Source organism: Bidens hawaiensis, unplaced genomic scaffold, assembly GCF_021521415.1.
Source record: "Bidens hawaiensis isolate Kalapana, Puna unplaced genomic scaffold, B.hawaiensis_p1.1 tig00009619_1, whole genome shotgun sequence".
Lineage (NCBI taxonomy): Eukaryota > Viridiplantae > Streptophyta > Magnoliopsida > Asterales > Asteraceae > Bidens > Bidens hawaiensis.
Window position 1 is genome coordinate 573,665 of NW_027491720.1, and position 23,046 is coordinate 596,710.

Below are 23,046 nucleotides of genomic sequence, written 5' to 3' on the forward strand. Positions count from 1 at the left end.
GGTCACATGACCTACAATTGGTACCAGAGCTTTCGGGATCTACTAGTTGTAGATCTTGGGTCACAACCTTGGATTTTTGTCTTGTGTGTGTGTAAAGACGGATTTTCAAGAAAATAAGTGGTTTCGGGTTCATGTGTTCTTCAAAGATTCAAGAACAAAATTGTTCATGTTCAAGAATGTGTTAAAAGTTTGTGTTTGTGGTGTTTGAATCACAAAAGTTGGTGTTTGTATTGGTGTTTGTGAAGTTTACTACAAAAGGTTGTGTCATTCATGCAAATGTAGTGGTCATAAAAGGTGACAAGGAAAGTGAGTTGGTAACTTTCCAAAGTGGGATTCGCATACATTCTGGGGGTCGAATACTTTGTAATTCGCATACATTAATCAATTCGAATACATGGCATAATTCAATTACTTGGTTCCAATTCGCATACATTAATCAATTCGAATACAATTTGGTATTCGAATACATTCTCTTTTTTCGAATACAACTTGTTTAAAGTTCTTTTAAAAACAAGGCAATTGTATTCTAAACAAGTCCATATTCGAATACAACTGTTCATTCGTGTACAATTGTATTCGAATTCACACATATTTCAAATACAATTGACTTGGTTCCATTTTGTTGCATTCTTAAATTCCTATTCAAATACAAAGTGGTTGGTCAAGTAATCCAAGGATTGACTATTCGAATTAAGCTTATCTATGCCGACTCCAAGTAAGTTATATCGATGAAGGCAAAAATGTTAATAGTCAGTCATACACGAGCCCGTTAGTGATTGGTCACAATAAAATTATTTCTTGCTTTAGATTCAAGTATTGAAAAATCAAAAATTGAAAACGCAGAAAAACTGCAAAATACTCATAAAGTATTCAAAAGTCAACAACAAAAATGTTGAAACTTTTATCAAACAAAAAGGGGTATATTAGAACCGTGTAACGTGGGGCAAACAAGTAAGTACTAAACACTTTATATAAGGCATAAGTCAACAATACTAGTAAGTCCATGGTTCAACCTTTACATATTATTTGAAAGAAAAGTTTACAAAAAGTTTATGAAAGCACAAAATGTTTTGATCAATCATTGGGGGGTCGGAGTCAATTTGGGGTGATACTCAAGAACACAAACTATGCCTAATGTATGATGGAGTATGTAACATGTTGGATTAACAGGGGACCACGCAAGTATTGTGTCTAATTATACCTTAACGTATCATGGTGAGATCTAAATACTTGTTAGTTTAAAATTGACCAACATATCTACAATCATCTTTGGGTTCTTGGCATAATAATACCCAAATAGAAGTGTGTTCTAGGACGCTATAGACAATATGATTACATGTCGTGATCTTTCTAACCAAAAACAAGTATCCATAGATTTTTGTAAATTAATTAATATAATTAATATAATATTAATTTTATCTTTATCTAAATTTTAAATTTTGCTTCATTTTTAAGTTTTATTTATTTTAATTTACATGATAAAATTAGCTTAACTTGTATTTTCTTTAATTTTATTTTTATCTTATTTTATTTAAATTTAAATTTTATTTTGAAATTTATTTTTGTCTTATTTTAATTTTATTTTTAATTCTAAATTTTATTGAGTTTAGTTTAAAAACATTGTTTTACTTTTAATTTCAATCTTTTCTTTTAAACTTATTTTAAAAGTTTGTATAAATCTTGTTTCTGTTTAAAAGTTTTCACTTCAAAAAAGGGCTTTTTAGTACGCACAAAAGCGTCCAAAATGCTATTTTATAGGACCTTTCATTTAATAGGACCAATGAGAAAAACGTTTCATGTAAAGAGGTTGTAGTAAGTCTCGGAACTCAAAAAGCGCCCTGGTACCCCAAATAAGATTATGAAACCAATTTTATGGTCGCATAAAATATCCATTAACAACCCAAAAAAGTCCCAATAAAAACATATTAGGACATTTTTACTATGTTTTGACATTTTCTTACCTAATTGTAAACTTTTGATACACATACAAGCGTCCTTACAAATTAAATTATAGGACCGTGATGATGGAACATTATAGTACCAAGAAAAGGGTCCTAATATCCCAAACGATATTATGATACTAAATTTTATGATCGCATAATATATCTATGAACAACTTAAACATCCTAAAAAATATATTATGACACTTTTACAGTATTCTAACGTTTAGGAGAAAAATTAGAAGTCTTAACAAATCATATTATGCAACAATTTTTTAAACGTTCACACACAATTTTACTATACGGTTATGGACATCTAAATATTGAAAGAAATAAAACTTTATTATAACAAAATAAAACTAAACATAAATAAGTTATAGCATTATCCAACATAAACTCTTATATAATTCAACAACAAAAAAAAGCAATAAAAGAAACCAACACCATAAATCCCGAATCATCATGCATGCGTCCTCAATCCTCACGGACTACCTACAAATAAACCATCCATGTATAAGCATTAAGTTCCATGTTATTAAAATTATTCGTATTAGAAGTTTAACAAATACATACTGAGATGAATGGACAACACCATGCGATGAATGAACCAACAAACAAAGTTGTCGAACAATATGGCCATTATACCTTATCTTACACTCCAACCTCTAATGTCCTTTTAACACCCCCCCCCCCCCCCACCCACCACCAAAAAAAAAAAACCTAACATCCTAATGCAAGTTTTAACATAAGGGTACACATGTAATAAAATTTGAAAATGGGTGCATTTGATATTAAGAATTTATCCCAGTTGAGGAAATTTCTTTTATATATATATATATATATATATATATATATTTCTTAAACCATGCATAATATCATATTTACCTAATATAAAAATAATATCATACTCATGCAGAATACTTAAAATTATCTACCTATTTCATAATATATAATTTGCAAAATACCATTATATTCTTCTCTTTCTCCTTACGCTCCAAACACATATTCTAATGCAAGTTATAAGACATGTGTATAAATTTCAAAGTCCTGAAATGGGCATATTTGCTGTTATGTAATTTTCCCAATATAACACAGTAGCATTATGACCCGTGGACATATATAACAACCCATCAGCATTGTAATACTTATTCAAAAATGTCATAAGCAAATAGTTAACTATATAGCATATGTTTCCCAAAAGCAAGGTCATGAACCCACAAAGGACAGAAATAATTGTGCCAACGCCCTGCCCAAACCAATGTTATGATGGCCAAAAAAACATAAGTTGTTAGATAATTCATAACAGATCTGGAAAAGCATAAAATAGAAACAATACAATACAATACAATACGTACTTAAACACGATTGCACTCACGAGGATTGTGAAAGACGTGAACATTGAATAATAAATTGGTGAAACAACTTCAGTGTTAAGCATGATACAAATGCATAATTAGTCCATTTTGTAATATAATAAGCAACAAATAAAATAAAGGGAGTGTGTGTAGCTAACCTTATTTAAGGAGTAATTGCACATGTAACCGCCACCATTACAATTGATTTGAATTGCACAAAATTTGAGTAAAAGAATAAATAAACTAAGATATATTGATTAAAATTTTGAATTAAAAAATGTAATAAAGATTGAAGTAATTTAAATTAAGTAATTAGTTAAAATAACCTACCCCATGCATAATCGAAACACAATCTTTACAAAAGGACAGGATGCAATGTCCCAAATGCAGGTAATTGATAAAACCAAATGGCTTTATGCAAATGGCTAACATATTCTCAAAACAACTTCTGATTCTAAAATAATATCAAAATCAAATCATATAATTGTTAAAACTAAAACTTAAAGATACCAAAACGTAGCATGAAGCAGAGGCAATCACGGTTCGGATCGTTTTCAGTGAATTGTTTAGTTTTTAACAAAAACCTCACTATCAAAGGCAACACACAAACATGCAGCAACATAACTAAACCTAGCAGCATCATAACTAAACCTAATGACTAAAGAAAAACGTTCACTATCCAAGTGCACACACAAACACAAAATGAATCAATTTTTTTACAGTCAGTCACATTAAAAGCCTAAAAAAGGATCAATCGAAACCTCGGATACTCAAAAGTAGGTGACGTAGCACTGACTATTGAGCCCGCTCAACTACCTTATGTTGAAGGTCAACCCTACTCACCCTATACGAAAATGCTTGTATTGACTCATCACCCGACACGCCAATTTTCCACCTCTAAAATAGGGATCCATCATTCAGTCACCTACAGTTATGGTTTCAGTAATAATCCATGATTGAAAGCTAAGCAAGATACAAGGTTTCATATTCATTTCTAATGAACCGAAGATCAGATTCGGTTAGTCTACCGAAAAGCTTAAAACAAATGTGACATTAGATATAAAATTAATAAAATCAATTTGAAATGTAAGTTATGATAAGAATCAATATATAAATATACCTTAGTTGATATGTGCAGTACAAAGAGCTGTTGTTCATGACTTCATGAGTTCCGTGAAGATGCATCCAATAGACCACATATTAAGGGTAGCTGTGTAATAAGAAGAGATTAGTATAATATTATATATAATTACAAACATGTACAACATATGCCATAAAACTATATATAAAATGTATATACGTATTACATAAATTAAAGATAACATATTTTCCTCTCAAATGGTATTATTGACCCTATCTCGCTCATGATTTTACCATTAGATAATAGCATAAATGTCTTTTAACAATCAAGTATAGATCAAATTAATAATTAATTAATCCACCACATGCAAAGTTACCCAACATCTCATCTTTTATCAGAAGCCTATCACATTGATGTTCGAAGATATTGTTTATATATCAATTTTATATCCAATAACATTCTTGAATATTTTTGGTTAATAATCATAAGTTTAATATTATATACTTTTTGGTTCTGTGCATATTTGCTCGAGAGTCTTGCTGGGTTTTTTGGGCTTCAATGGGCTTAAAGGTGTTTGGGCTTGTAGCTGCTGCAAGGAGCTTGGTTCTGGTTAGGGCTCGTATGTCTGAAGTCTATATATTAAGAAGTGTAGGGTATGAGAAGAAAAAAAGTGGCAGCACATTATTTTCTCTCAAACCCGATTACCCTCTCTCACACTATTAGTTTGTTATTTGTTAGATTGAGCTCTTGTAAAATTCTCAATCATACTTCAGTTCTTATTTAGTTCTTGTTCTTCAATCCTTGTAAAAGAACAATTGATCTCGGTTTGTAATCCTAGTATTTGAAGTGTTACCAGATAGATTTAGAGTTCTTGACATCAACAACTCAAGACCTAATTGACTAAGATCCTTCCTTTGACCTACCAAAAGTCAATATAAAGTAAAAGTCAAAGTTATTAGAGCCGCCATTCCCTTTTCCCTTGAATATTCAAAGTTTCAAACATTATGATTTGACAAAAGCTATTGAAAGAAAAAATGTGAAAGCGTAAATAAAAGAATGTGAAAGCGACTTGTTGCATCAGCATTACCAAAAAGAGAAACATAATTAACAAAGTAGAACTAAATACTAAAAAACTGTTCAGCAAATAAGCAAATTTTGGTCTACCCATGTGTCCAAGGCACCTAAAATTATCTCACCATATGTCATGTTTATGCTTCTAATATACTTGGAGGTCAACATAGCAAAATTTGTCAAAACAGTAATTTACAATTGACAATTACCCTATAATTATATGAACAACATATAGTTGAGAATCAAACCTTGTTCCAATCAATTATAAGAATGATTGCCCGTCAATCGGTTGGAAATATTCCAAATCATTAAGAACAAAACCTGAATATTCGAAGTAGAAAAACATTACATAATCCATCAAATACTTAACCAATTCATCAAACTAACGTCGAATTAAAGAAGAAATAAAGAAAGATTACCGATCAGAGTCATCATTAAGGGAAGGAGACAGTTTAAAGACTTCAGAAACTTCTAAGGATGAAGACCATAAGACGTTCTCTCGTCCAACTCGAAACCATTGGTGAGATCTTGCCCCATCGATGTATGCGATTAGGGCTGAGGAAACTTTTGTATCATAACCTAATTTCAAATCGGAGGGAAGATTAACGGAGTGGTGTGGGAATGTGGAGAAGGTCGTTTTACAAAGGTTATCTGGTATTTGAGATGTTATGATCCATCCAACGTAAACTAGTCTAAATTAGGCTAAATCAATGAGAGCTCACAGTTTAAAAATCAAGCAAATTTGGTGGCTCTAAAAAAGGGAGCGACCACATCGCGACACGTAGGATTTTTATGTTTTCGTTTATATATATTATAGATAGATATATAACTAGGGTAAAAAATAAGACATTTTATTTGTAGTGAAAGGTTAAAGTTATAAGACTCAAGTTTAAGTGTCGTGTCAAGTTATGTTATACGGAGTAATAAAACTCTAGCGAATAAGTGTCCTATAAAACATATGTTTTATGACTCAAATATCGAATGTCCTATTAAGGTGTATTATAATAACACCACAATGATTAAGCATATTATAAATGTTAAAGTGATAAGACGTCGACTAGAAAGGGTCCTATAACACCGAACATTTATGACTTAACTACAAATATCCTATTAACTTATGTTATAATAAGACATCCAATGATCAAGTGTTCTAGTACATTACTGCATAATGAGACATCAACAACTACATGTCTTATAGGTTACTTTATTAGGATATAGATTATAAGTGTCTTATTAAGTTATATGATAATACGACCTTAAAGAATCATTCATCCTATTAAATAACTTTTTAGGAAACCGGTTTTGTGGTGTATATTGTAAAAGGACCCCAAATGTTCATTTGTCCTATAAAATATATTTTATAGCCCTATTTTACAAGCGTCCCACACAAAAGGTCCTAAAAAGCCCTTTCGTTGTGTTTATTTTTCTTTAAACTTATTTTAAATTTCTAATTTCAATTTTATTTTTAGTTTTGTTTTAAAACTTTATTTTAATTTTATTTCTAAGTGTTTAGTTAAACATGGTTAATATCCATAACAATGTCCTCAATGCAAAGTTTGTTAAGTATTGACCCGGCAAACATATTGAATTCGGCAGGTAAATATTTTGCGGGTTTTAGAATAAAAATATTTTCAGAGTTCAGGGGTCGGGAGTGAATATTTGTTTAAAACTCGAGACATTTTGACCCTATCGTGAGATAGGTTGACACTATAATTAGTTTTTCACAAATTATCCTTCATTTTATCCACAACCTTATCAACTTTTCTCTCTCTCTCTCTCTCTTCTCCTAAAACAACCCACCGACGCCGCCTCAAACCCTAATCGGATTTCAGATTCACCATCAAAACACATAGCTTTGTCTCGTATATCACACATAAATCATCCTTTTAATCATAGAGAACTTCCCCGTGGTAAAAGTTTATTGTCTTGTTTCATGTTTTGGTCTCTGGGGATGAAGAACAGTCCCGTCAGAACTGTTCGGACTCAATTGGTCTACTTTATGGTGTTCTTCATTTGAATTGATGTTTGAAAATGATATATCGATGTCATATAAAGTGTGAGTGTTAATTTAATTGAGTTTTTGTGGTGGTTTGTATTATTTTTAAAATTTTTAGGGTTTCGTTTTTGCTGGGTTCTTAAAACCCAGATTTGAATGTTTGAATATGTTCTTTTGCAACCCAGATCTTCAAAGGGATTTTTCTTAATTCAGAAGTGAATGCGAATATGGTTATTGTATTCGTTTATAATTTTTTTTGAAAAAAATTTGTATTCGAATTAGATTGTAACTGACATAAATTTCTTTCAAGTGAATTGTATTCGAATACAATATGTATTCGAATGCATTAGTGTTATGTGAACCATTTGATAAGAGCCATTGTATTCGAATACAACTCATTTGAATGCAAGGTTGATCAGCTAACATTGTATTCAAATGAAGGGAAGATTAAATGTATTCGAATGAAACACTTTTTGGCATGTGAAAATATTACCCATGGATTTTGTATTCGAATGCAATTTGCATTCCAATGGATTGATATATGAGAATCTGGCAAAGGAATGTGTAATCAAACATAAATATGCTTTTGAATCTATGGTGAATGGCTATTATGTTCGAATAATTTGTATTCGAATAGATGGTTGTTTTATGATAATTTTGCCAAGTATCATGTATTCTGTATTCTAATGAAGATTTGTATTCGAAAGAGTTCAAATGTATTCTAATGAAGATTTGTGTTTGAATGAATTCAAATGTATTATAATGAGAAATTGTATTCGAGTGAAAATTGTATTCTAATGGAAAATGTGTTCGATGTCATTGTATTTGAATAAAGGTGTATTGGAGTACATTGTACTTAAAATTTTTATTATTTAGAATACATTATAGTTGAAGCCTTCTCTATTGAACACTCATCTCTATTAGAATACATCTTACTTAGAAAATTTTCTATTTTTGAGTCATTCTTATAATTATTCATTTTTGTTTTCTTAAAACTCAATTAACAACACTAATGTCTCATTTGATGTGTTTAGGGTCATAACATCTTATGTTCTTTGGAGATCCCGACAAGGAAAAAGCTCAAAGTGTTTGTCTTGATGATCAAAGGATTAAAGATTTGTCCTTTATCGTTTGCTATCTCAGTTGATCCCGAGATTTACTATTCCTGGATTAAATAATTTTGGGACAATGCTAAGACAAAGAAAGACAGTTCAAAGATTATTTCAAAGGTTGACAATGTGAAGGTGACCGAAGATGTAATCAGAAAATCACTTTAAATTCAAGACAATGTCGGTAATCCATGCACAATCTTTTCAAATGAACAGATAGGAAATTATTTGGAGGATATTGGTTATGAGGTTGAATGATCAACTTGTGAGAAGAAATATCTGTCAAATTACTGGAAGCTTTTGTTTCACATTGTTGCTCACTGTTTATCATCTCAAAAGGGTGGGTTTGACAAAATAAATGCTGACTGGGTTGGAGTCATGCTAAGTTTAACTAGGGGAATAAGATATAATTATTCCAAACTGTTCTTTTATATACAACAGAATGTACTTATAAAAAAGAGAAAGATGATGTATCCTTGTTTCATTCAATTAATTTTAGATCACTTGCTTCCTGATATACCCAAACCCGTCATAACAAATGAAGTTGATAAAGACGGGAATGCAATAGGGATCTTTGAGCCTTTTCATGTCAAGCAGGTAAAGAAGTGGCAATGACTACCATTCTTAAGCCCACTGGTAAAAGTTCTTATTCGTATCAAGGTGAGCAGCCTGGTGTTAAGATTGGTCAGTTCAAGGAGACAGAGTCAGATAGTGATGATGTAGAGGTTGGAGAGGAAGATGATGATGATGATGATGATGATCCTGATGATGGTCAGGATGAAGGTAATGATAGTGAGGTGGAAGAACAGGTTGATGAGCCCGCTGATGAACCTGAAGGTAACGTGCAAGAGTCTGATCCACCATATGAGGAGTTGGAAGGTGAACATAGATCCAAAAAGAAGCATGGCAAGTCGAAGAAGAAAGGTGTTGAGTCCTCTAAGAGATCTCTTGATGAGGAAGACGAGCCTGAACGTCATTCCAAATGGTTGAAGAAGGCAAAGGACTCCAAGAAGTCTTCTCCTTCCTAGCTACCTCCACAAAAGGTAAGTTTTCCTTCGATTTCCGAGATGATGACCCACTCCCTAGCAACCCAAACCACATCACCTCAAACTTTTATTCCCGACCCACACATAGGATCACCTAGAACCTTAGCAAAAACCCTTAAAGCCCTCCAAGAAAAACAAATCAAAATCACAAAAACCCAAACCCTAATCTTACCAAAATTCAAACCCAAAACCAAAATAACCTCACCTAAGGCTCCAACAAACCTAAACCAAAAATCGTCATTAGGAAGAAAACCGCAACCCAAAAACCATCCTTAGTAGACGAACCTGTTACCTCACCAGCCCGCTTAGACGGACCAATTCCCTCCATGTTTGAGGACATACCTATAACCACTCAAACTGAAACTTCCACCTCACCTATGACCACAATACCCGTCACCTCACCTGCTTTCCTATTCACCTCACCAATTAGGGAAACATCATTTTGGTCATCCACTTTCACCACATCTAGCACAACCCAAGCCACCTCAACCTCCATAGAAACAACCACCACAACAACCAGCCTACCCTTAGCCATAACCACTCCCTTCCCAACCCTAACCTTACCTATCCCAACCACACAACACTCAACCATAGCCACCACACCTCCCTCAACCCATAGGAGCCCTGTGATTGATGTCACTCCCATCTTAAGTGGGAAGTCTAATAAGTCTCTCGTGTTCAAAGATCCTATCCTCGATAGGCTCGCGACACTGGAAGAAGCGAATGAGAACTGTGCAAAACGGGAACTCATGTTGATCAAGATCCTAAAAGATCAACACGCCGTCAACAAGGTGGCCACTCGTCAGCGTGTTGCCTTGGCCAACCAGTTGGGTATCCATCAAGAGAGACGTGATCTTGATCAATCCATAATCGAAAGTCAGCAAAACTGGATCAACCACTTGCAGAAACAAATTGACAATCAGCAACTATTGATCAACACGAACACTCTGTAAAATGCTGAACAACACATGGATATGGAAAGGCTTGAGTCTAGAGTTAGATAGCTAGAGACTGATCTTCCCTCCTCTTCTAACTTTGCTAAAAACTTCAGAAGGGAGATTGAGTCTACACTCGACAAAGTGTGGATAGACTTTGAACGCTTAACTTCACGGGTGAGTGGATTGGAAGGTCGTGAGAACGGAGATGTGAGCAGGGTTATGGGAGAAGGTGTGAGACTGCGAAATCTTGTTGAGCAGTTGGAGGATGAGTTGGAAAATCAACGAGCCGAACAGGGGCGTGTAGATGAGTCGCTAGTTAACCGATACCTTGCTGTAATGGAGGTTATGTGGTTCATTTGATGGGGATCTTTCAGAGGTTCCTTCATGTAACCGAGCCAAGGGCTGAGCAAGTCAACCGAAGACAAACTATGCATGCTCTTTTAGCCACTGATGCCGAAGGGGTCAGAGCTTAAGGAAGAGTTCTTGGCTTCCTCTACACGGGAGATCAAAGAAATAATGGAGGTGAAGATGGTTCAGGCTCGAAGATTGCTGATGAGCCTGAAGCCGTTGTTGGAACCGTTATCGGCACTGAGCCTGTAGCTACTACTGCTGTTATGTCTTAGCAGGTCAGTACTACAAGTTCATCACTTGTTGCACCCACCACTAGTGCACAAGTAAGTGCTGTGGTGACCAATTCAATGATTATTCATTCTGATGTACAACTACTAGCACAAGGTGGTGGTGATGATGGTGATGATGAAGTCGATGATGACGAGTCTAACAGTGGAGACGAGGAGGATGATGAGGAAAATGATGATGAGGATGATGACCATAAGCATGATAACTCGGATGAGCCTCGTGGTGGTGTAAACGGTGATGGTAGTGGTGATGGTAGTGGTAGTGGTAGTGGAAGTGGAAGTGGTAGCGGTGATGCTACCGGAAATAAGGCGGCTGATGTTAAGCCGTCAGAGGAAGCTAAGAAAACGAGGGAATCAGAGGCTGTGGTGGAGGCTGAGCTCGCCTCTTTATTAAATGTTTGTTCTTTTGCAGGTACCGTTCCTTCAGTTCAGAAAGTCATGGATGAAAATAAAGATGATGATGACGGCATCAACTAGTCTCCCAACCCCAACACACACCAACTGGGGAGAATGTTGAGCCAACCGTTGATAAGCACGTTGTCACTTATGTTGCTGCTCCTGCTCGAAGTTGGTCAAGAAGAGGAATTAAATACTATAGCGTGAGCAGGATGGGAAGCATGCGATGGAGGTCGAAGCCTTACCATGATTCGAATCTCATTTTGTACGCCAGATTTCACAAAGATAGCCAAAGATGGGCTATCCAACTTTCAAATGGAGATCTTACATATCTTTCCTACCGAGATATGCATGGGCTATCCAACTTTCAAATGGAGATCTTACATATCTTTCTACCGAGATATGCACTCGCTATCGATAGTTGACATGAACTACTTTCGAAAGACAGTAGCTCGTGATGATAACAAGGATACTCTTGAATCATGGTTCAATAACACATTTTGAAGAAAGAATGGAGAGCTGACTACCCGACGTTTGCAGTCAATCCGGGTAGGTCATTCAAGGTATAGAAGATCAACCCTTTCTCCAACAAGCCGTCCAAAGAAAGAATATACAGAATGCCTGATGATCATGGCGAGTCGATTTGCCACGGGATACCTTTCGAGGACAACTTTCTTTATGACTTCATTGCAAGGGAATTCGACAACGAGCACGACCAGGTTATCATACATTGCACTCGCGATCATGAGCTCAAATTCTTTGATGAGCATGAACTGGCTGGATTTGGACTCCACGACCTCAAGAGGCTAGTTGAGTCGCCCATTTGTACAGTCGAAGACGTTTGTCGTGACAACACGGACGCCATCGTTGGAAAGTTCAACAAGTTTGTCTGATTATGTGTTGAAAAGCAACCTTTTGAATAAGATCCAGATTGTGTATTCGACTATGAGTCACAATGCGAGTGGTGAGAAGAAAATAAAGAAAATACCAAATAGTAGAGAGAGATTGTAAGACCCGTTTCATTAGTAGTCTTTCGTATTTGTATCTAGTTCGTTTACGTTTCTAGTTTGTTTACGTTTGTATGTTTTGGCCCAAGGCCTTATGTAAATGGAGCCCATTGGGCCTTATCAATGAAAGAGGTGTATGAGTATACACACATATATAAGGTGTGTGTATCACATACACCAAAGTAACCCTTGCAAATCTGTCTTTCTAACTTGCTTACTTTCTCTCCCTCCTCCCTCTAACTCATGGCCCTAGTACGCACCACCACAAGATCCGAGATCTCGGTCCTAACAAGTTGTTTCCGCCAACTAGTTGAGAGGTTGATCCAAGACGACTAGTACTTAGTTTGTTGTGTTGTTTGCTCCGATCACGGGACCTACACACTTCTCCCGTCATTCTCCCCATACCACTATGCATGGTCTAATAGAGTGTTTTTTTCTTATTTTAAAATAAAACGGGTCAATGTTTAATGAATTAAAGTGAATCAAGGTCAATATTAAACGATTCAAAATATAGAGAGCTAATATGAAACGGGCCATCGATTAGTTGAAAGTATTTCGAACATCATTCTTTAATCATTAATTAAACGCTTCTGTTTTTCTAAAAAAAAGTAAGATTTGTAGACTATAATGCTTATGGTCAGCACGAGGCCTACTATGTAATTCTTAAATAATAACAACAAAATTCCATACAAAACTACTATACGCTCACCCATTATACTTAAACTCTTGCCCAACTATAAACCTATCTAAGTCCAAAACAATCTCACAACAATAAACTTAAACTCCAACCCAACAAACCCCCAAATTAAACTTAATTTCGAACTATAAACATGCTTATCTCAATCCAAAGAGCCTAACTATAAACTTAAACTCCAAACCAACTATAAACCTTATCCATCTCAATTAAAGACCACAACGATTAAATATATAATGACCTTAGTTTATTGATTCTTGTAACATTTGATTTTAATATAAAATCAACACATCAAAGTTTATGTTGAAGTTGAAACCTAAGCACATGATCGTAATCGGATATTATATATACACAATAATATAAAATTAAAATTAAATAAACTCGCGTAACACGCGAATTAAAGCTAGTTATAAAGATATTGTTGTCCAGAGGATATTTTAAATTTGAGTTTTGAGTGTTTGACTTAAGAGGATTCAAACTCAAATATCCAAATAGACTTGAATTACATCGAAACAAGTAACTTGGCCGGCCCCTTAAAACCCGTCATTGTTAACAAATGATTGTATAGCAAAAATTCCTTATTAATAGAGAACCAATCCGAAAATAAATAATCACATTCAACATATAAAAAGTAAATTGAAGAAAATATATGTTGATCAAGAAAATAATTACGTCATAAACTCGGTACAAATTATTTTAAAATCACTCAATCATCATTTGTCTCACATCAAACCAAAACATGGTACAACAATCATACAACTTGAACATTGTCCATTATTTCAAACCACATTGAAAAGTGAAAAGCGAAATACGTACTTTGAGATCTTTAATAAGTTTAAGCATTAGCAGCGGCGTAAGCCTCGATTGCCTTGTAGGTCTCCTCGTGTGTTTCTTTCTCTTTCTTAAGAATCTCCTCTGACAGTGTCTCGTCACCTTTGTAATTATAAGTAACAGTTTGTGTAAACACACTTCCTCCGTCTGAAGAAGGCACAACCTTAACTGTATAGCTAATTGAGTTTAATATGCCCATCAAGATGTCACCCTCAACGAACGAGTAGCTAAAGCTATGATTGCTTACATCTAACGCATCAACCTTATATTTTCCGGTTGTGAATGGTACGGCTGTAGTGGATAAAAAGTAAGAACTATTAGTTTCAAAATATATTAACTTTTAAGTATAATTCATGCAAAAAATATAAATAAATAATTATTGATTTTGGATGAGTGTGATTTCTTACCATCACCAAATGTGAAGATCTTTACTGTTCCAACGTCTCCGTTTCCTTCAATTGTCTCGATCGATTTGAAAACTTCAGGCTTAACCTTAGGTGCGATGTTATCAAAATCACTCAAAGTTTTAAAAATTTTGTCGGCCGGAAACTTAGAAGGGATCTCAACCTGGACAATAGCAGACGACATGATCGGTTAATGTCAAAGAAAATTTGTGAGGGGGAAATAGATGATGTTGTTGCAATGAAATGTGCATAATCTTTATGGTATTTATAGGCTAATATGATGAAGAACAAAGCCCATCAACTTTGACCTGGCCATTCTAGTGCGTACAATGCGCTCAGATTGGCTACATTTAACAATTACTTTCTTGATTATAATAGTTAAAAACATTTGCAGGCTATCAAGTTTCAACACATCATGCTACTAAAATAATGCTTTTGTAATATTTTAATTAGTCTCTGTTATTAAAAAACTCATTTATTTATTTATTTTTTTCATAACATTCGTTTTCAACAGCCATCAACCTTGACCAATTCAAATACTACATGAAGAGGTATGTACCCGCCTCAACATCGAGCGGGGCGGGTCAACCCACAAGATATATACAAGACATTAGAAATCAAAGATATTATCAAGGCACAAAGCCAAAACTTATGCGCACAGCGCATATCGCATATGCTCAAGCATCACATGCTTGCACATATCACATATGCTCAAGCATCACATATGCTCACGCGTATCACATGCTCACGCATCATATATGCTTATGCATATCACATCGTGCGTGGCACATCCGCGCGCGGCGCATATCACATACTCGCGCATCATACATGCCCACCCATATCACAGTTGCGCATGGCGCAGCTGCGCGTGGGGCATCCGCGCGTGACGTGTATTATATGCTTGTGCGTATCACATCTGCGCATGAAATATCTGCGCGTGAGAATAAAGAGAAGACCTCGCGCATCCTCAGGATGGGCGCATATCACACATGCACATAATTAACCTCGTCCTTATCCAAATCAGGATTAGGGCAACATTGATTGTGCACGTCAGACAACCTTCCAGAAGGCATCTTTTTAAGGAATAAGGATATGCTGATGTTGACAGCTGCTAAATGAAAGGTGGACAGCTCAGCATGACTCATGGGTTACCACGTGATTATAACCAATGAAAAAGCACCAGGTGTCTCCAAGGACACGTGGCGCAAATCGATTGGAGGAGGCCAACAAAACCCTAATTTGGTCCCAGCTCAATCAGTGGTAACCCTAGCACTATAAATACAGCATCAACTCCACAAGGAAAGATATACAAAAACACAGTCACACAATCATACAGTATTCAGCTATTAAGCAATACTCTCCAGATTCCCTTACTCTCACATTATTATCTTCTCCTACATATACTTATTCTCACGCCGGAGGGTTACCCCAAAAAGGACCCCTCTGTCCCTTTCTGAGGGGTAAGTTAACGGCGCTGTTCATTTTGTAGGTGGAAGAACCCAGATCCAGAAAAACCATCGGTGAAGAATCGTAACCACACCCGAGGAAAGTAGATCTGCCACCAGTGAGTAGATCCACGTTTCTTCATTGGCGCCATCCACTGTTACAAACGGCAATCAGATCTCATCAGATCTACATAAAAAAAATCAATCACCATGGTTTCCGGCGTTCGTAACACTGATCAAGCTCTGGAGGATATTGAACGTGAGGGTGTCAATGAGGGACAGCAGTTTCTGAGGGTGCCGCGTGATTCTACGCGCACCACCAGTAACCGTCCCTTCATCACAACCCCTCACGGCCAGACTGAAACTCCTCCAGACGATCTCACGTTACAAAATCTTGCCGGCGCGAAACTGAAAGGACCAATGGGTCCAGAAGACGAAACAAATGATCCGAATGAATGGCTCATAAACGAGCAGCGGCGTCTAATGGAAAAGTACAATGAAATGGTCAAACAGAAAAAGCTAGCCGACCAAACACAAAGGCAAGCGTTTGATAAACAGACTACAAAAAGGCCGCACGCCCCGGAAGAATGACATTCTGTTCACACTGCACACACTGAGTTCAGTGATGAAGAAGTGCATAGCATGAGGAAGACGCGAGATACTCATGCAGGAGGCTCACAACTCCGCGCGCCTGTGAACATGGCGCCTGGAGCCAGAGCAGATCTGGATCTGCACATGCCGTACAGCCCGCCAGTGAGGGGGCAATTGGACGTAACCACGCCGTACAGGCCGGCCATCTTAGTGAAGCACTCAAAATTTACTGAGCGCATCGCTAAGGCCCCCATCCAGCACAAGACCAAGATGCCAAGTGGTCTGGGCAAATATGATGGCACAACAGATCCAGATGACTTTTTGCAAGGTTTCTATAACACGGGAAACCTAGAGAGCTGGACGATGCCAACATGGTGTCACATGTTTGCCCGCTGCCTTACGGGCGCGGCGCGTGTCTGGTTCGAGAGCTTGCCGACTGGGCAAATTGATGGGTTCGAGGAACTATTGGAAAAGTTCCAAGCCCACTTTGTACAGCAGCGCAGACACACGCGCGATCCTGATGACATCATGCACTGGGTGCGCAGGAACGATGAAACGATTGAGGACTACATCACTCGTTTCAATCAGGAGTCTCTGGCAATCGGGGGTATAACTGAGCGACTCCTGCGCGTGGCTTTTATACAAGGCGCGCGTAGTGATCAACTCCGCCGAGCTCTCGTAAGCAGAGATGGTATGCCCACCACTTGGGCAAAACTAATGGAAGCATCGCGAGTCTTCGCGAGAAATGAAAAACAGATTGCCCAAGATAGGGCAAGAGAAAGAGCGCATCAGGCTGAATCACCGCGCAGCAAAGAGAAGAGGGCCAAACAGAACTCTGTATGGTCCAGGTTGCAACCAACAAGTTTTTCTTCCGTAGAAAAGCAAACGCAACCAAGCTCACCCCAGCCCCAAAAAGATGTTCGTAATCGCGGGGAGGGTGACAAGAGGGAGGGCGGCAGAGATCCTAGCAGACCTCTGCCAAGAATATGGACTCCCCTCACTAAAACACCTTCACAGGTGTTAAGTACTGAGAATGTCCAATTCAAGCCCCCAAGCAACTACACTACAAGGGACCGCAAAACAGTGGCAAATATTGTGAATTTCACAGGTCCCCGGGCCACAACACCGACGCATGCCATCATTTAAAGGATGCGATCGAGAAGGATGTAAAATCAGGCAGGCTGGCTCACTTGGTGAAAAACCCAAGAATAGAAGATGAGCAACCGGAAGGAGCCTCTGCCAGCAAGAAATACAAAAGAATCTGTGTGGCTGAGGAGGGACGACAAGGGCAGACGTCAAAAAAGAGAAGCGCGCAAATCCACGGAGATTGGCGCGAGCAGCAAGTTATCTTCCCAAGAATCAGGGGAGGCCCTTCAATCAGCAGCCCTCTCTTCATCACCACACACATTGCTCATTACGAAGTGTCAAAGGTCCTGGTGGACACTGGAAGCGAATCTGACATTATGTATGAGCAATGTTTCAGAAAGTTAGACCCGGCAGACCAAGCGCGGCTCGAGATGGTGAACGCACCAATCTGTGGTGTTTCAAATGAAATCATCCATCCCCTAGGTCAAATTCAGTTTGAACTAACTATGGGGGATGATGAGCACAAGCGAGCCGAAGTTGTCAACTTCTTGGTCTTGCCCACCACGTCATGCCACAATATGATCCTGGGTAGGGGAACGATTGCCCAATTTAATGCTATACCGTCGCCAGCGCACGGCGCATTGGGGTTCCCTACACCAACAGGCGTAACATTTGTTTACCGCGATCATTTGTGCGCAGTGACAAGTACGCCGCGGGAAGGGAGAATGAAACTTCCAATGGCGGACAATACGCCAGAGAAGTGGATTTTAAACCCAAAATTCCCAGAGCAAACGGTCAAAATTGGCGCTACCATTTCAGACGAAACGAGATTGAGAATGAAAAGGTTGCTCACAAAATACACGTCGGTCTTCGCGTGGCAACACTCCGATATGACTGGGGTCCCGCGAGACTTGGCGCAACATTCTCTTAACACGTTCAAGTCGGTGGAGCCAATTGCTCAGAAAAAGAGAATCATGGGGGATGAAAAGGCGAAGGCCATGAATGAGCAAGTTGAGGACCTGTTGCGCGCAAACATCATCCGCCCGATCCGATACCAGACGTGGGTAGCCAATCCTGTGATGGTAAAGAAAAGCAACGGGTCATGGAGGATGTGTATTGACTTCAAGGACCTCAACAAAGCATGACCGAAAGACTGTTACCCCCTCCCAAACATCGACGCAAAGGTGGACTCCGTGGCGCCATTCAAGCTCAAATGTTTCCTGGATGCCTACAAAGGCTATCACCTGATTCAAATGGCACCACAAGAAGAAGACAAGACTGCCTTCAGAACCGACAATGGTGTTTTTTGTTACACAAAAATGCCCTTTGGTTTAAAGAATGCGGGCGCCACTTATCAGAGACTTATGGATTCGGTTTTCAGTGAACAAATCGGAAGAAATCTAGAAGTCTACGTTGATGATTTGGTGATCAAGAGCAGGGAGGAGAGACAAATGCTCAAAGACATCGAGGAAACTCTTCAGCGCTTAACGGAAGTCAACATGAAGCTCAACCCGAGCAAATGAAACTTTCGGCGCGGAAGAGGGGAAATTTCTTGGTGTAATGGTCACTAAGGATGGTTTCAAGGTGAACCCTGAAAAGGTGGAAGCCATCCTTGACATGCCTTCACCATCCACCATGAAAGAGGTTCAGAAGCTGAATGGTAGATTGGTGTCAATCAACAGGTTCCTAGCGAACCACGCCAGCAAATCTACTCCATTCGTTAACACTTTGAGGAACTGCTTGAAGAAGAGCCAATTCAAGTGGACGCCTGAGGCTGAGCAAGCTTTCAGTGAGATAAAAGAATGTCTCATAAAACTGCCCGCACTCACAGCTCCACTTCCTGGCGAAACCCTTACATTGTACTTGTCAGCTGGAGACCGCGCCATCGGCGCAGTATTATTGGTGGATCGCAAGGGGATCCAAACGCCAATATACTATGTGAGTCGGGTGCTGACAGACCCTGAGACGCGCTATTCCATCATGGAAAAGTTAGTTTTGTCACTAACACACGCGTCGCGCAAGCTTCATAGATACTTCAATGGTCATCCTATTGAAGTTCTGACAGGTTACAACATCCAGCAAGTCTTGCGACGCCCCGCGCTCTCCGGAAGGCTGACAAAGTGGGCGCTGGAATTAGGTGAACACACGATCACCTATAAGCCCCGTCCAGCAATAAAGGGTCAAGTTTTAGCGGATTTCATCACGGAAATCCCAGAGGGAAAGATTGAAAAAGCTCAGCGCGAGGTAGACCCTCCGCGAGCAAATGATGAAGAAGATGTTTGGAGGCTATTCACTGATGGAGCCTCCAACAGCGAAGGGTCCGGCGCAGGCCTCAAACTGGTGGACCCTGATAATCATGAATATACTTATGCTATTAGGTTGGACTTCAAGAGTACCAACAATGAGGCTGAGTATGAAGCCCTGCTGGCTGGTCTGCGCATTGCGCGCAAGTTTGGAGTTAAAAGGCTAGAGGCCCATGTTGATTCTTACTTGGTAGCTGCACAGGTCAATGGCCTTTATGATGCCAAGGAGAACACCATGCCTCTATATCTAGAGCTGGCAAAAAAGCTCGTTGAGCAGTTTGACTTCTTCAAAATCATACACATCTCGCGCAGCGAAAACAAGTCCGCTGACGCGTTGAGTAAGATGGCATCAACTAATTTTGATCACTTTGGCAAAGATGTCAGGGTGGAAGTGATGAGCAACCCGTCAGTGCAAACGCAATCTGTCCTTGTAATTCATACAACCCCTTCATCCTGGATAACTCCAATAATGGAATTCCTGAAGGAGGGGAAGTTACCGGACGATCGCGCACAGGCAAGAAAGATAAGACACAAGGCGCAGAACTATGAACTACTTGATGGTACATTATATCGACGCTCTTATCTTGGACCGCTCATGAAATGCCTGGATGCTGAAGAAGCAAGCTATGTGATTAGGGAGATTCACGAAGGAATCTGCGGAATACACGCTGGCCCGCGCATGGTGGTTGCCAAGGCAATGAGCTCAGGCTACTATTGGCCAGGCATGTACTTGGATGCGCTAAAAGAAATCCAAAAATGCAAGGCATGTCAGAGCTACGCGCCAAACACCATGCGGCCAAAGAACAACTTGATTCCAGTGACCTCCGCATGGCCTTTCCACAAATGGGCCATTGATATTGTGGGGCCCCTGCCGCAAGCGCAAGGGCGAGTGAAATTTTTGGTAGTGGCGGTAGACTATTTCACAAAATGGGTTGAGGCCAAGCCACTAGCAAAAATCACAGCTGAGGCGATGAAGCAATTTATCTGGAGCCACATCATTTGCCGTTTTGGCCTTCCTATGGAAATTGTGAGTGACAATGGAAAACAATTCACTGACAGGAAGATATCCAGCTGGCTCAAAGAATTGCACATCAACCAAATCTTCACTTCGGTCTACCACCCTCAGGGGAATGGCCAAGTGGAGCGCGCGAATCAAAGTTTGTTAAATGGGCTGAAGAAAAGGTTGGAGGGAGAATCCCATTCTTGGGTCGAAGAGTTACCTAATGTCCTGTGGGCGCACAGGACATTAAGCAAAACTAGCAATGGCGAATCCCCGTTCAGCCTAACCTATGGGACAGAGGCTATGATCCCAGCAGAAATTGGATGCCCATCCCATAGGGTACTCATGATGAGCAAGACTGATAACGAGCGCGAAAGAAGATTGGACCTCAACTTGCTTGAAGGGCGCAGAGAAGCGGCTATCATCAATGAAGCCAAATACAAGAAAAAGCTGGAAAAATATTATAATCAGCGCGTTAAAGAATGCCACTTCAAGAAAAATGATTTTGTCCTTCGAAACAATGAAGCTAGCCGCGCAATACCCCCAGGAAAAATGTCCCCCAATTGGGAAGGACCTTATCAAATCTCAGAAGAATTGGGGAAAGGCGCGTACACTTTAAAAGATTTGAATGGAAAAAAGATACCGCGCGCGTGGAACGCAGCACAGCTTAGAAAATGCTTCATGTAAAAGTTCAAATATGTAATCAAGGCTTTTAAGCCATCATGAATAATGATTCGCGCTATCTTTCAATATTTGTTCTATTACCTTTGCATACATGTTTCACACTTCCTTTATTAATTTGGAGCAATATGACAACACTATATTGACTTCAAAACAAAATAAAACGAAGTAAAACATACATGCGCGAGCCTTAGCTCAAACGCGTTAACGAGTCTTAACTCTAAAACGTCAGGGCCTTAGCCCAAACCTACGAGCCTTAGCTCAAACACGTTAACGAGTCTTAACTCTAAAAACGTCAGGGCCTTAGCCCAAAACAAAGAGCCTTAGCTCAAAACACTCACAAACATCCATCTTACATCCCACGCAGCCTGATCATAAAAATCCCAAAACACAACTAAGGCAAAGTACATGCCAAATCATAGTTGTTAAGGTCTCAGGTCGAGGTCGCGCGCGGAATCATAGTGGATATCTGAGTAACACATGCTGACATGTAATGGCTAAAACTCATAATTCCATATAAAAAACGCGCGACAACGACGCGCAAAAAAGGAATAGTGAAAAGTCATCGCGCGTGTCAGCATAAACAAGATACTGCGAAACCACTTACAAAATAAGACTATGGTTAAGTAAATAATTTCCTTACAACCTTGTTCTTATTTTAACGTGCAAGCATATCTTATATCTATACAAGCAAACATGAAGAGATGAATGGAAATGCGCAAGATGTGAAAAAGGGAAAACAAATTTCATTCCATAGCATTGAAATTTACAAGTGTGATGAGTTACAAATTACAAGTATAACAAAAAACAAAAAAAAAATTAGAAAGATGAAGGGCTTCTCAAGTCTCCACGTCGACGTCAGCCACTTCATCACCCTCATCATCTCCCGCAGCATCTGGCGCGGCCCGCTCCTCATCTCCAAACTGACCATAGTCAAGTTCTTCCTCCTCAATGGAGTCTTCTATCACGACGGTGTCAGGAGCAGATTCTTTCGCCGCGCCAGAGCCACTGGCAGGGGCAACATCCCCCGCGCCACCATCATCGCCACCAGCCCCCTCGCATTCATCGAGCAACTTCTTTAGCGCGCCGAGGTCGGGCTGGTCAGCAAGCGCAGCTATCTGCAAATCATTAGAAAAGTATTGAGTACAAAACACTTGGAAAATTAATCAAGAAAAACTCATTAAGGTCAAGGTACCTGCACAAGGATGGGGATGGGAGTATTCATATACTTCTCCCCCACCGCGGCCATGTCCGCGCAGGCCGCGTCGCTCTTGTAAGGGTACTCGGATGGGTTCTTCTTCAACATGCCATATTCATAGCCATCCGTAAACCCTTCAGCTCGACCCACCAAGCGCGCGGCAGCATTGCAGTCCATCACAAGGGCCTGAAACTCGCTAGAATATTTCATCGCCAAAGCGCAACGAGTCATGCCCT

General features: G+C 39.0%; 1 protein-coding gene across 1 annotated transcript; it reads right to left on the reverse strand.

Annotated features, from left to right (window-relative positions):
• Positions 1-13,977: 13,977 nt before the first annotated feature.
• LOC143533125 (root allergen protein-like) lies at positions 13,978-14,694 on the reverse strand. The gene is made up of 2 exons (XM_077027987.1): positions 14,510-14,694; positions 13,978-14,393 (listed from the first exon to the last, which is right to left on the reverse strand). The coding sequence occupies exons 1-2, from the start codon at positions 14,688-14,690 to the stop codon at positions 14,107-14,109; spliced, it is 468 nt and encodes a 155-aa protein (XP_076884102.1). The 5' UTR covers positions 14,691-14,694; the 3' UTR covers positions 13,978-14,106.
• Between the last annotated feature and the right edge of the window lie 8,352 nt (positions 14,695-23,046).

Bases quoted from the DNA above. Each gene is read 5' to 3' on its own strand.
- LOC143533125 (XM_077027987.1), bottom strand. From the start codon at position 14,690: ATGTCGTCTGCTATTGTCCAGGTTGAGATCCCTTCTAAGTTTCCGGCC. The intron at 14,394-14,509 runs GTAAGAAATCAC...TATCCACTACAG, and splicing joins GATCTTCACATTTGGTGATG to CCGTACCATTCACAACCGGA.